At 39.6% G+C, this 12840-nt stretch overlaps 1 protein-coding gene across 13 annotated transcripts in view; it reads right to left on the reverse strand.

Annotated features, from left to right (window-relative positions):
• The window catches only part of AXDND1 (axonemal dynein light chain domain containing 1), a 198564-nt gene that overhangs the window by 163368 nt on the left and 22356 nt on the right, over nt 1-12840 (reverse strand). For all 13 annotated transcript variants that reach the window (XR_008523274.2, XR_010137562.1, XM_054550597.2 and 10 more), the window contains 2 exons: nt 6418-6558; nt 5254-5358 (listed from right to left, as the gene is read on the reverse strand). Coding sequence is in view for 11 of the 13 variants with exons in the window: in XM_054550597.2 (XP_054406572.1) it covers nt 5254-5358; nt 6418-6558 (246 nt within the window). In the remaining 2 variants the exon portion in view is untranslated. The remainder of the gene's footprint in view (nt 1-5253; nt 5359-6417; nt 6559-12840) is intronic.

Below are 12840 nucleotides of genomic sequence, written 5' to 3' on the forward strand. Positions count from 1 at the left end.
ACTGCACCATATTTGTGGTATTTTATCCCTCATCCCCCTCCCACTCTTTCCCCCAAGTCCCCAAAGTGTATTATTCTTATGCCTTTGCATCCTCATAGATTAACTCCCACGTTATCAGTGAGAACATACAATGTTTGGTTTTCCACTCCTGAGTTACTTCACTTAGAATAATGGTCTCCAATCTCATCCAGGTCACTGCAAATGCCATTAATTCATTCCTTTTTATGCCTGAGTGGTATTTCATCATATATATATACCACAGTTTTTTTATCCACTCGTTGATTGATGGGCATTTGGGTTGGTTCTACGATTTTGCAATTGTGAATTGTGCTGCTATGAACATGCCCATGCAAGTATCTTTTTCATATGACTTCTTTTCCTCTGGGTAGATACCCAGTAGTGAGATTGCTGGATCAAATGGTAGTTCTACTTTTAGTTCTTTAAGGAATCTCCACACTGTTTTCCACAGTGGCTGTATTAGTTTACATTCCCACCAGAGTGTAGAAGTGTTCCCTAATCACTGCATCCATGGCAACACCTGATTTTGATTTTTTGATTATAGCCATCCTTGCAGGAGTAAGGTGGTACTGCATTGTGGTTTTGATTTGCATTTCCCTTATCATTAGTGATGTTGAGCATTTTTTCATATGTTTGTTGCCCATTTGTATATCTTCTTTTGAGAATTGTCTATTCATGTCCTTTGCCCACTTTTTGATGTGATTGTTTGGTTTTTTCTTACTGATTTGTTTGAGTTCTTGTAGATTCTGGATATTAGTCCTTTGTCAGATGTATAGATTGTGAAGATTTTCTCCCACTCTATGGGCTGTCTGTTTACTCTGCTGACTGTTCCTTTTGCTGTGCAAATGCTCTTTAGTTTAATTAGGTCCCAGATATATATCTTTGTTTTTATTGCTTTTGCTTTTGGGTTCTTGGTCATGAAATCCTTGCCTAAGCCAATGTCTAGAAGAGGTTTTCCAATGTTGTCTTCTATAATTTTTATACTACAGATCTTAGGTTTAAGTCCTTAATCCATCTTGAGTTGATTTTGTACAAGGTGAGAGATAAGGATCCAGTTTCATTCTCCTACATGCGGCTAGCCAATTATCCCAGCACCATTTGTTGAAAAGGGTATCCTTTCCCCACTTTATATTTTTGTTTGCTTTGTTGAAGATCAATTGGCTGTAAGTATTTGGGTTTATTTCGGGATTCTCTATTCTGTTCCATTGGTCTACGTGCCTATTTTTATACCAGTACCACGCTGTTTTGGTGACTATGGCCTGAAATAGGTAGACATTCTTAACTGAAAAAATGTTGATTGTAGAATAGTGCATACAATACAATTTTGGTTTTAACTATACATATACATGTGAGTACATGTACACAGAAACAAGACCCATAGCACCAGCCTGCCTGCTCCCTCCCAATACTGCAGCTTCCCCCAGGCCCACGGCAACACCCCACATCACTTTGCTGGCCCATGTGTGTGCAGGCATGTTTTGCTTTCCTTGCCTCACCAGCATGCATGTGTGCATGCACCCTGCCCTGCCACTGATATGGCAGTAGTACATTCTGCCCTTCCACACCCTCCCCCCAACCCGTCACAAGGCTTTGATCCATTACAGTGACAGCCTTGGTGGGCAGACACCCAGCCAGTCCCACCCCCACCAGCACCCTGCCCATAGTGGCAACACTCCTCCAAGAGTAAAACTAAGCTCAGAGAACAGTGGACTCTCCCCTGCCCTGAGTGACCACCCCTGCCTGCAGCTCACAGAGAATGCACATAGACCTGCACCTGCCAGAGCCTTACCCCCATGCTAAGACCACCACCAGCACAACTGTGCACACAGTTGCCAGCAGGGGCCCCCCAACCCTCTTCCAGCTGTGCTGCCTCCACTCTGTGGTGACACCCACATGGAAGCAGGTACCTCAGCACCTGTTGTAGCCAACGAGAATGCACCCCCACAACACTGCCACTACTGCTGCTGCTGACACATGAAAACAAGGGCAGATCCCACTGCCACAGCACTATGAAAGGCTTTGGCTGACACCACCCATCAGAGGGTAGTGACCAGTGGTCCAGGAGCATCTCAGCTCCTCCAGTGCAGTGAATTCCTAACCTCAAGGAGCAGAGAACAAAGCTGGTCCCAATACAAGTCCCCCAGAGTTGGAGTACATGGTCCAGGAGTTGGAAGCTGAGCGTTGGCCCCCTAGAATCTTCCAGAAATAAAGCCAGTTGGTTGAATCCACTTTATACCACAATCAAACTCTCAATGTCATCATATAGGATAAAAGGGAAAAAAAACACCCAAACATCAGCAACTTCAAAGATGAAACAAACATCAGCTCACAAATATGAGAAAAAAACAACACAAGAACTCTGACAACTCAAAAAGCCAGAGTGCCTTCTTTCCTCCAAATGATCACACCACCTCTCCAGCAAGGGTTCTGAACTGGGCTGAGATGGCAGAAATGACACAAACAGAATTTATGCTATGGATAGGAATGAAGATCATTAAGATGCAGGAGTATGCTGAAACCCAATTCAAGGAAGCTATGAATCACAATAAAATGATAAAGGAGCTGACAGAAAAAATAGCCAGTACAGAAAAGACTGTAACTGGCCTGATAGAGCTGAAAAAATGTTCTACAATAACTTCATAATGCAATTACAAGTATTAATAGAAGAATAAACCAAGTTGAAAAAAGAATCTCAGAACTTGAAGACTGGTTTTCTGAAATAAGAGAGTCAGACAAGAATAGAGAAAAAAGAATAAAAACGAATGAACAAAACCTTGGAGAAATGTGGGATTATGTAAAGGTACCAAATCTATGACTCATTGATGTCCCTGAAAGAGATAGGGTGAGTGTAAGCAACTTGGAAAACATATTTTAGGGTATCATCCATGAGGATTTCCCCAACCTAGCTAGAGAGACCAACATTCAAGCTCAGAAAATGCAGAAAACTCCAGTACAATACTTCACAAGAAGATCATCCTCAAGGCACATAATCATCAGATTCTCAAAAGTCAAAATAAAAGAAAAAAGGTTAAAGGCATCTAGAAAGAAAAGGCAGGTCACCTACAAAAGGAAGCCCATCAGACTAACAGTGGACCTCTCAGCAGAAACCCTACAAGCCAGAAGAGATTGGAATCCAATATTCAACATTCTTTAAAAAAAGAAATTCCAAACCAGAATTTTATATATGTCCAAACTAAGCTTCATAAGTGAAGGAGAAATAAGATCCTTTACAGACAAGCAAGTGCTGAGAAAATTCATTACCACCAGATCTGCCTTAAAAGAGCTCCTGAAGGAAGCACTAAATATGGAAAGGAAAGACCATTACCAGCCGCTATTAAAAAACACATAAGTACACAGACCAGTGACACTATGAAGCAACCACACAAACAAGTCTGCCTTATAACCAGCTAACATGATGACAGGATCAAATCTATATATATCTTTACTGGTTTACCTTAAATGTAAATGGGCTAAATGTCCTGATTAAAAGGCACAGAGTTGCAGGCTGGATAAAGAAACAAGACCCATTGGTATGCTATCTTCAAGAGACTCATCTCACATGCAGTGACACCCATATGCTCAAAATAAAGGGATGGAGAAAAATCTACCAAGCAAATGGAAAAATCCATTCTGAGTGACTGATACATAAATTATACATTAATACATAAATTATAATTTAGTCATATGGTTAATATTATAGTGCAGAAAAAATTTATTTGTTCTATATGCATCATAATGAGAAGATCTCAAAAGAATAGTATTTATTTGGTAAAAGCAAATTTTTTTTTTTTTTGAGATGGAGTCTTGCTCTGTCACCTGGGCTGGAGTGCAGTGGCGCAATCTCAGCTCACTGCAACCTCCGCCTCCTGGGTTCAAGCAATTCTCCTGCCTCAGCCTCCCAAGTAGCTGGGACTACAGGTACGTGCCACCACGTCAGCTAATTTTTTGTAGTTTTAGTAGAGACAGGGTTTCACCATGTTGGCCAAGATGGTCTCGATCTCCTGACTTCATGATCCACCTACCTCGGCCTCCCAAAGTGCTGAGATTACAGGCGTGAGCCGCTGCGCCCAGCCGCAAATTTTTTTATATGTAACTATGTATTATAGTAAAATACAAAAACATGGATAGGAAAGTTACATACCAACTATTGATTAGTGATTAACTCTGGGGAGGGAAGAAGCAGAATGGAGATATATAGAGATAAAGACATAGATATAGATGTATTTTTTTAAATCTCCAAATATTTTTCTTTTTTTTTTTTTCTTTTTTTGAGACAGAATCTCACTCTGTCACCCAGGCTGGAGTGCAGTGGCACGAACTCAGCTCACTGCAACCTCTGCCTCCTGGGTTCAAGCGATTCTCATGCCTCAGCCTTCCAAGTAGCTAGGATTACAGGCAAGCACCTCCACATCCAGCTGATTTTTGTATTTTTAGTAGAGATGGAGTTTCACCATGTTGGCCAGGCTAGTCTCAAACTCTCAACCTCAGGTGATCCACCTGCCTCAGCCTCCCAAAGTGCTGGGATTACAGGCATGAACCAGCATGCCTGGCCTAAATCTCCAAATATTTCTGTAAAATTTTGTTTCCTAAAAATGGGGTGTGAAACAAGTATGACATAATGGCTGACATTTGGTAATTCATGAAAGGTAAATGAGTACTCACTATAATACTTTCTTTTTCTGAATGTTTGAAATATTTCATGCCATAAAATTTCATTAACAGCAACCAGAATAAGAATATTTCATATTGTCATAGCACTGACTATATGCTAAGCACCATTCTAAGTGCTTTACTTATATTACTTCCTTTAATACTCGTAATAACACTATGAGGTACGTAACATTATTATCCCAGTTTTACATATGGGCAAACTTAGGGCCAGAAAAGTTAAGTGACTTCCCCAAGGTGACACAGCAAACAGTATGGTTCCAGAATCTATGCTATCTATGCTCACTGTTTCTTTACACTTTCTTATAGAAAACCAGAAAGTAATAGCCTGCAATCCTCACTCAACAAAAATGATTAATGCAGAAAGCAACTGTCTATCTCCAAGAGAAAAAATCATGTTTTACCTTCTTTGCACCCAGAATGAGAAATCAACTAAATTCAGATAAAGTAAGCTATCTATATGTGCTTTTAGAATTCAAGAAGTTAGTATCATATATATTATTTCAGAAGCTATATAAGCTTCTTCCCTTTCCCCTATGTAAGCTAAACAAACTTTAAGCAACTCACTTGGCATTCTTTTCCGCATCTAAAAGAGCTTGTGCCAAATCCTTGTGGGCTTTTTCTGTTTCCTTTGTTAATTTCACATCATGTGCCCGAACTAGACACAGTTCCCTGAAATAAAGCAAATAAATTTTTAATTCATATTTGGAGATTTCCAAAAAGTTTCTACCGAGAAAATCAGATTTATACTCAGGAATGTTCTCAGTTATCATGTGTACCTCCCTTCCCAGTTTTTCCACCTTATAAACCAAATCAAGAAATTGAGTGTACATTATAGATGGCATCTTGCCAGGTTTGGAAATGAAATCAGGCTGGCAGGAATCAGACAGAAAGAAGATGTAGGGGAGATCCTTTAGAATGGAGGGAGGCAGATGCTGACATGCAAGGCCTCCATGCTGGTCTACCCCACTTTCTGACATGACTATCCTATCTTCTTTATTCTCACCACTAACCATCTTGCTTCAAGGTTAAAAGTTAGATAATCACTAACTTTGATGGCTATATGATACTTATTCTCTTTGAGATGTTAACATCCATAATGTTAACATCCATAATTATGGCACTGTTCTATAAACCTGATTTAGGTAAACATCTGTATTTTATTTTATTTTATTTTTATTTTCTGAGACAGGGTCTCGCTCTGTCACCCAGGCTAGAGTGCAGTGGTGTGATCTCGGCTCACTGCAACCTCCACCTCCCAGGTTCAAGTGATTCTCCTGCCTCAACCTCCCCAGTAGTTGGGATTATAGGCATGTGCCACCAGGCCTGGCTAATTATTTGTATTTTCAGTAGAGATGGGGTTTCACCATGTTGGCCAGGCTGGTATCAAACTCCTGACCTCAAGTGATCCTCCCACCTCAGCCTCCCAAAGTACTGGGATTACAGGTGTGAGCCACCATGCCCAGCAACATCTATATTTTAGAAGAAAGAGTAAGTCTTTTCCATGTCAAATATATACAGAATCTCCATTTTTATGTGAACTTGCATAACCCATTTATCTATATCTATATCTACAATGACATCTAGTTCTTTTTGTTCTCTTGCTAAACATGAAAAGGAAACAGAAGAACCTTGACCTTTAACCATTCCACTTTCCCTAAATATTTTTTCCTCCCTTTAGAGACATGACATTGACTTTTGTTTTGTGTTTAAGATAATCACAGTTTTTACCTGGTCAGTTCTTCAATGACATGCTTGAAATTATACAATTCTTCTAAAATGCGCTGGTCCATCACTCGCTGAGTTACCAAGTCTTTGTAGAAATCAATCATCTGCCGGGCAATCTGGTCAAGCATTTGCACATACCTCTCTCTGCATGACAAACAACCAAAAAACTCCTAGATCTGATAAATGAATTCAGTAAATTCTCAGGTTACAAAATCAATGTACACAAATCAGTAGCACTGCTATACACCAAGAAAACCAAGCTGAGAATCAAATCAAGAAATCAATCCCTTTTACAACAGCTACAAAAAAAAAAAAAGAAAAGAAAAAGAAAAGAAAATACTTAGGAATATACTTAACCAAGGAGATGAAAGATCTCTACAAGAAAAACTACAAAACACTATTGAAAAAACATTGCATATGACACAAACAAATTGAAACACATCCCATGTTCATGGATGGGTAGAATCAATATTGTGAAAATGACCATACCACCAAACTCAATCTACAGATGCCATGCAATTCCCATCAAAAATACCATCATCATTCTTCACAGAACTGGAAAAAAAAATCCTAAAATTCATATGGAACCAAAAAAGAGCCCACATAGCCAAAGAAATACTAAGCAAAAAGAATAAATCTGGAAACATCATATTACCTGACTTCAAACTATACTATAAGGCTATAGTTACCAAAACAGCATGGTACGGGTATAAAAATAGGCACATAGACCAATGGAACAGACTAGAGAATCCAGAAATAAACTCAGATACTTACAGCCAACTGATCTGCAACAAAGCATACAAAAACATAATGTGGGGAAAGGACACCCTTTTCAACAAATGGTGCTGGGATAATTGGCAAGCCATATGTAGAAGAATGAAACTGGATCCTCATCTCTCACCTTATACAAAAGTCAACTCAAGATGGATCAAAGACTTAAAGACCTGAAACCATAAAAATTCTAGAAGATAACATCAGAAAAACTCTTCTAGACATTGGCTTAGGCAAAGAATTCATGACCAAGAACCCAAAAGCAAATGCAACAAAAACAAAAATAAATAGATGGGACCTAATTAAACTAAAGAACTTCTGCACAGCAAAAGAAATAATCAGCAGGGTAAACAGACAACCCACAGAGAGGGAGAAAATATTCATAAACTATGCATCTGGCAAAGGACTAGTACCTAGAATCTACGATGAACTCCAACAAATCAGCAAGAAAAAAACAAATAATTTCACCAAAAAGTGCACAAAGGACGTGAATAGACAATCCTCAAAAGAAGATATACTAACAGCCAACAAACATGAAAAAATACTCAATATCACTAATTATCAGGAAAATGCAATTTAAAACTACAATGAAATATCACCCTACTATTGCAAAAATGGCCATAATTTAAAAAATCAAAAATAAATGTCAGCTTGGATGTGGTGAAAAGAGAACACTTTTACACTGCTGGTGGGAATGTAAACTAGTACAACCACTATGGAAAACAGTATGGAGATTCTTCAAAGAACTAAAAGTAGAACTACCGTTCAATCTAACAATCCCACTACTGGGTATCTACCCACAGGAAAATAAGTCATTATATGAAAAAGACACACGCACATGCATGTTTACAGTAGCACAATTTGCAACTGCAAAAATATGGAACCAACCTAAATGCCCATCAACCAATGAGTGGATAAAAAAAATGTGGTATATACACACTATGGAATACTACTTAGCTATAAGACGAAATGAAATAATGGCATTTGCAGCAACTTGGTTGGAGTTCGAGACCATTATTCTAAGTGAAGTAACTCAGGAATGGAAAACCAAATATTGTATGTTCTCACTTATAAACAGGAGCTAAGCTATGAGGATGCAAAGGCATAAGAATGATATAATGGACTCTGGGGACTGAGGGGGAAGATTAGGAGGGGGGTGAGGAATAAAGACTACATATTTGGTACAGTGTACACTGCTCAGCAGGTAATGGGTTGTATTAGTCCATTCTCACACTGCTATAAGGATATACCCAAGACAGGGTAATTTATAAAGGAAAGAGATTTAATTGACTCACAGTTCCACAGAGCTGGGGAGGCCTCAGGAAACTTACAATCATGGCAGAAGGGAAAGCAAACATGTCCTTCATCACATGGCAGCAGGAAGGAGAAGAATGAAAGCCCAGAAAAGGAAGAAGCCCTTTATAAAACCATCAGATCTCTGGCCAGGCACAGTGACTCATGCCTGTAATCCCAGCACTTTGGGAGGCTGAGACAGGCGCATCACCTGAGGACAGGAGTTTGAGACTAACCTGGCCAACATGGTGAAACCCTGTCTCTACTAAAAATACAAAAAATTCACCGGGCATGGTAATGCATACCTATAATCCCAGCTACTTGGGAGGCTGAGGCAGGAGAATCGCCTGAACCTAGGAGCCGGAGGTGGCAGTGAGCTGAGATTGCGCCACTGCACTCCAGCCTGGGCAACAGAGTGAGACTCCATCTCAAAATAAATAAATAAATAAATAAAATCATCAGATCTCATGAGAACTAATTCACTATCACAAGAACAGAATGAGGGAAACAGCCCTCAAGACTCAACCATCTCTACCTGGTCCCTTCCACAACATGTGGGGATTATGGCAACTACAATTCAAGATGAGATTTGGGTGGGGACACAGCCAAACCATATCACGACTACACCAAAAATCCCAGAAATCACCACTGAAGAACTTATCTGTGTAACCAAAAACCACCTGTTCTCCAAAAACTATTGAAATAAAATAAGAGAAACAGGGTATCATGCAGAAGGAAAGGACAAAAAGATAGAAAATATGCAAGAGAGAAAGTAATGTTAGGGAATAAAATAGTAAACAGACATTCCAAAAGATATGTGAGATGAACAATATAGAAAAAAAAAAGAAGAAGGCTGGCTGCAGTGGCTCACGCCTGTAATCCCAGCACTTCGGGGGCCCGAGGAGGGTGGATCACCTGATGTCAGGAGTTTGAGACCAGCCTGACCAACATGGATAAACCCTATCTCTACTAAAAATACAAAATTAGCCAGGTGTGGTGGTGCATGCCTATAATCCCAGCTACTCAGTAGGCTGAGACAGGAGAATCGCTTGAACCTGGGAGGCAGAGGTTGCAGTGAGCCAAGATTGCGCCATTGCGCTCCAGCCTGGGCAACAAGATCAAAACTCCATCTCAAAAAAATAAATAAATAAATAATAAAAAGCACAGAAGCAGAATGCTGTGGCTTCATTAAAAAAGAAAAAAAAAAAGGAATCTAGGCTATGTTTTCCTGCCATGCCATACAAGTGAGTGAACAATTGTACAGAATTGTAACCAGAGCCCTAATTATTTGGAATATCATATGTGAGATGTAAAACAAAAATAAAAACTTGTTTTATTCCTTTTTCTAGATATAAATTCTATGAGACTAGAAACCATGTCTTACATATTTGTATTTTTACAACATCTAACAGCATGACTTACAGATAGTGAGATTCTTATAAATAGTTAAATTCATGAATAAAACCAGTTTTTTCAAATTGACAACATGTAAAACGACATCAACTATTTAAACATAAACAAAAATCTTTAATACAAAGAAGTCATTTCTTTTGCTTCTGAATAAAACCAAACAAAATATTTGGAAGTGATCACAGATGATAAATTATAAATACCATGACTGAATAGTATTCATTTATATTAACAGTGATATAGGCCAGGCGTGATGGCTCACACCTGTAACCTCAGCACTCTGGGAGACTGAGGCAGGCAGATCACTTGAGGCCAGGAGTTCAAGACCAGCCTAGCGAACGTGGCAAAACCTTGTCTCTACTAAAAATGCAAAAATTAGCATGGCATGGTGGCACATGCCTATAATCCCAGATACTTGGGTAGATGAGACACAAGAATCACTTGAGCTTGGGAGGCAGAGGTTGCAGTGAGCAGAGATCTCACCACTGCACTCCAGCCTGGGTGACAGAGCAAGACTGTCTTAAAAAAAAAAAAAACTGATCTAGGTGTTACACCCTAAGCCTGAGGTCCTAGGTTTGTAATATGTCTGAGTTGACTGGTCGTTTAATCTTTCATCCATTGACAGAAAGAATTATCCAGCCCTTGCTTTAAGGCTGAAAATGACAGGGAGTTTATCACCTCAAGATGCAGCTCATATACTGGAAATATCAATTTAAAAAACATCTTCTTTAGGATTTCCCCCTCCTGACAATACAGGAACTAAATACTCTGAAGGACCTTCCCATTACAATCCAACTAGATCCATAAGAGAACACACTTTTAAAGCATTACGGAGTTTGCAGGAAGAAACAGAAGACTCTAGGGATGAAAAACAATAAGAACAAACAAAAAATAGTAAGTTAGAAATGGAGTGGGAGTCGTAAGCAGTAAGCAAACCCAAGGTCAGGGTGGTCCCCAGGAAAATATCAACACTGAGAACCAGAGACTAAGCCTTGGGCTGACTTCAAAGTGGGAGACATGGGCAAGTGTATGACTACTGCATGAATTCCAGATTCCAGAAGGGAGCACATGCAAATCTTCTTTTCCAGAAAGCACCCTGGATTCATGCCCTGAGGATCCCATGGCCAAGGTCAGTGAAATATTAGCTCCACAAGCAAAGGCTGCAAAATACTAATGTAAATAAACTACCATGAATGAGACTCAGAAGAAATAACCAATAGCAGATTTTATAAGACTATGCATGAAATGTTTGAGGAATAAAAGATAGAATCTAAAAATGGGCTGGGCAAGGTGGCTCACACCTGTAATCCCAGCACTTTGGGGGGCTGAGGTGGGCAGATCACCTGAAATTAGGAGTTCGAGACCAGCCTGGCCAACATGGTGAAACCCCGTCTCTACTAAAAATGCAAAATTAGCGAGGCATGGTGGCGCATGCCTGTAATCCCAGCTACTCAGGAAGCTGAGGTGGGAGAATCACTTGAATACGGAGGTGGAGGTTGCAGTGAGCTGAGATCATGCCATTGCACTCTAGCCTGGGTGACAAGAGTGAAACTCCATCTCAAAAAAAGAATCTAAAAATGAATAAGCAATAAAATTATTATATTTGATGAGACAGATGTGGAAAGAAACCAACAGAACTCTTAAGGGAGGCCAGGCACAGTGGCTCACACCTATAATCCCAGCACTCTGGGAGGCTGAGGTGGGCGGATCGCTTGCGGCCAGGAGTTCAAGACTAGCCTGGCCAATATGGCAAACCCTGTCTCTACTGAAAATACAAAAAAAAAAAAAAAAAAAAATAGCCAGGCATAGTGGTGTGTGCCTGTAGTCCCAGCTACTTGGGAGGCTAAGGCACAAGAATCACTTGAACCCGAGAGTCAGAGGTTGCAGTGAGCCAAGATCGTGCCACTGCCCTGCAGCCTGGGCCACAGTAAGATCCTGTCTCAAAAAAAAAAAAAAATCTCTTAGGGGAAAAATATAATTGTTGAGTTAATAATAGATGGGTTATAGCAGAATAGACACACATAGAGAAGACAGTAATGTCCTAGAACAAATTACCCAAAATGTAGGACAGAGACAAGAGGGAAACTATGAAAAAGAGATTAAGAGACAAAGAAGACAGAATGAGAATATCTAACATATATCTAATCAAAGCTCCAGAAACAGAAGACAGAATGCAGTACAGACATGAGTCAAACATCATCACTGATAATTTCCCAAAACTTCTGAAAGACATTAATCTATATAGTGAATTATGGTATAGATAAAGGTACAGGAAATATAAAAAGAAATCCAGAGGAACTAAATTTACTTTCCTACCTGAAGTAACAACAACAAAACAAGGACAAAGAATATGAAACCATTTTTAAGACACTGGATATCAGACAATGAAAGAAAGTGATCCCTGAGAAACCAGAAATAAATAAAGCAAACCCTACAATTGTGCCAGCCTAATGCCTTGGGAGAGTTTTCCAGGCCATAGCACACAGAAAGGGAATCCAGGAAGACCTCAGTTGACTCTCTGAGTTAAGGAGACAGAGTTAACAGTCCAGAGAGATGAAAGCAGCTAGAGTTCAGAGGACAGAGTAGCAGAGAGAAGAGAGTTACACAAGAAATGCAGAAGATCTCCCTCAAGTGTTCAGCTAACTACTGATCAGGGCATAAATGTGAGAAAACTACCCAAGACCAAGGAAAGAACTACCCAAAAGGATCAGAGGTAAGAATGCCAGAACTCGCATAGAAGTAGTACCAGTACCAACCAACGAGACTGTAAAAACTCATGATTCATGGGACATTGGATATGGTACACAGAAAAGTTTTGTCTTGGTATTCAGAAATGATTAGCCCTAAATTGGGCACTGCTCTTGTCCCACCTAAAGACCTAACAGGATCAAATTTTTTTTAAATAACTTAATTGTGTCCCAAAACAAAGCTAACAAATATTTGTATGAAAAC

The sequence above is a fragment of the Pongo abelii genome, chromosome 1 (genome assembly GCF_028885655.2).
Source record: "Pongo abelii isolate AG06213 chromosome 1, NHGRI_mPonAbe1-v2.0_pri, whole genome shotgun sequence".
Classification (NCBI taxonomy): Eukaryota; Metazoa; Chordata; class Mammalia; order Primates; family Hominidae; genus Pongo; species Pongo abelii.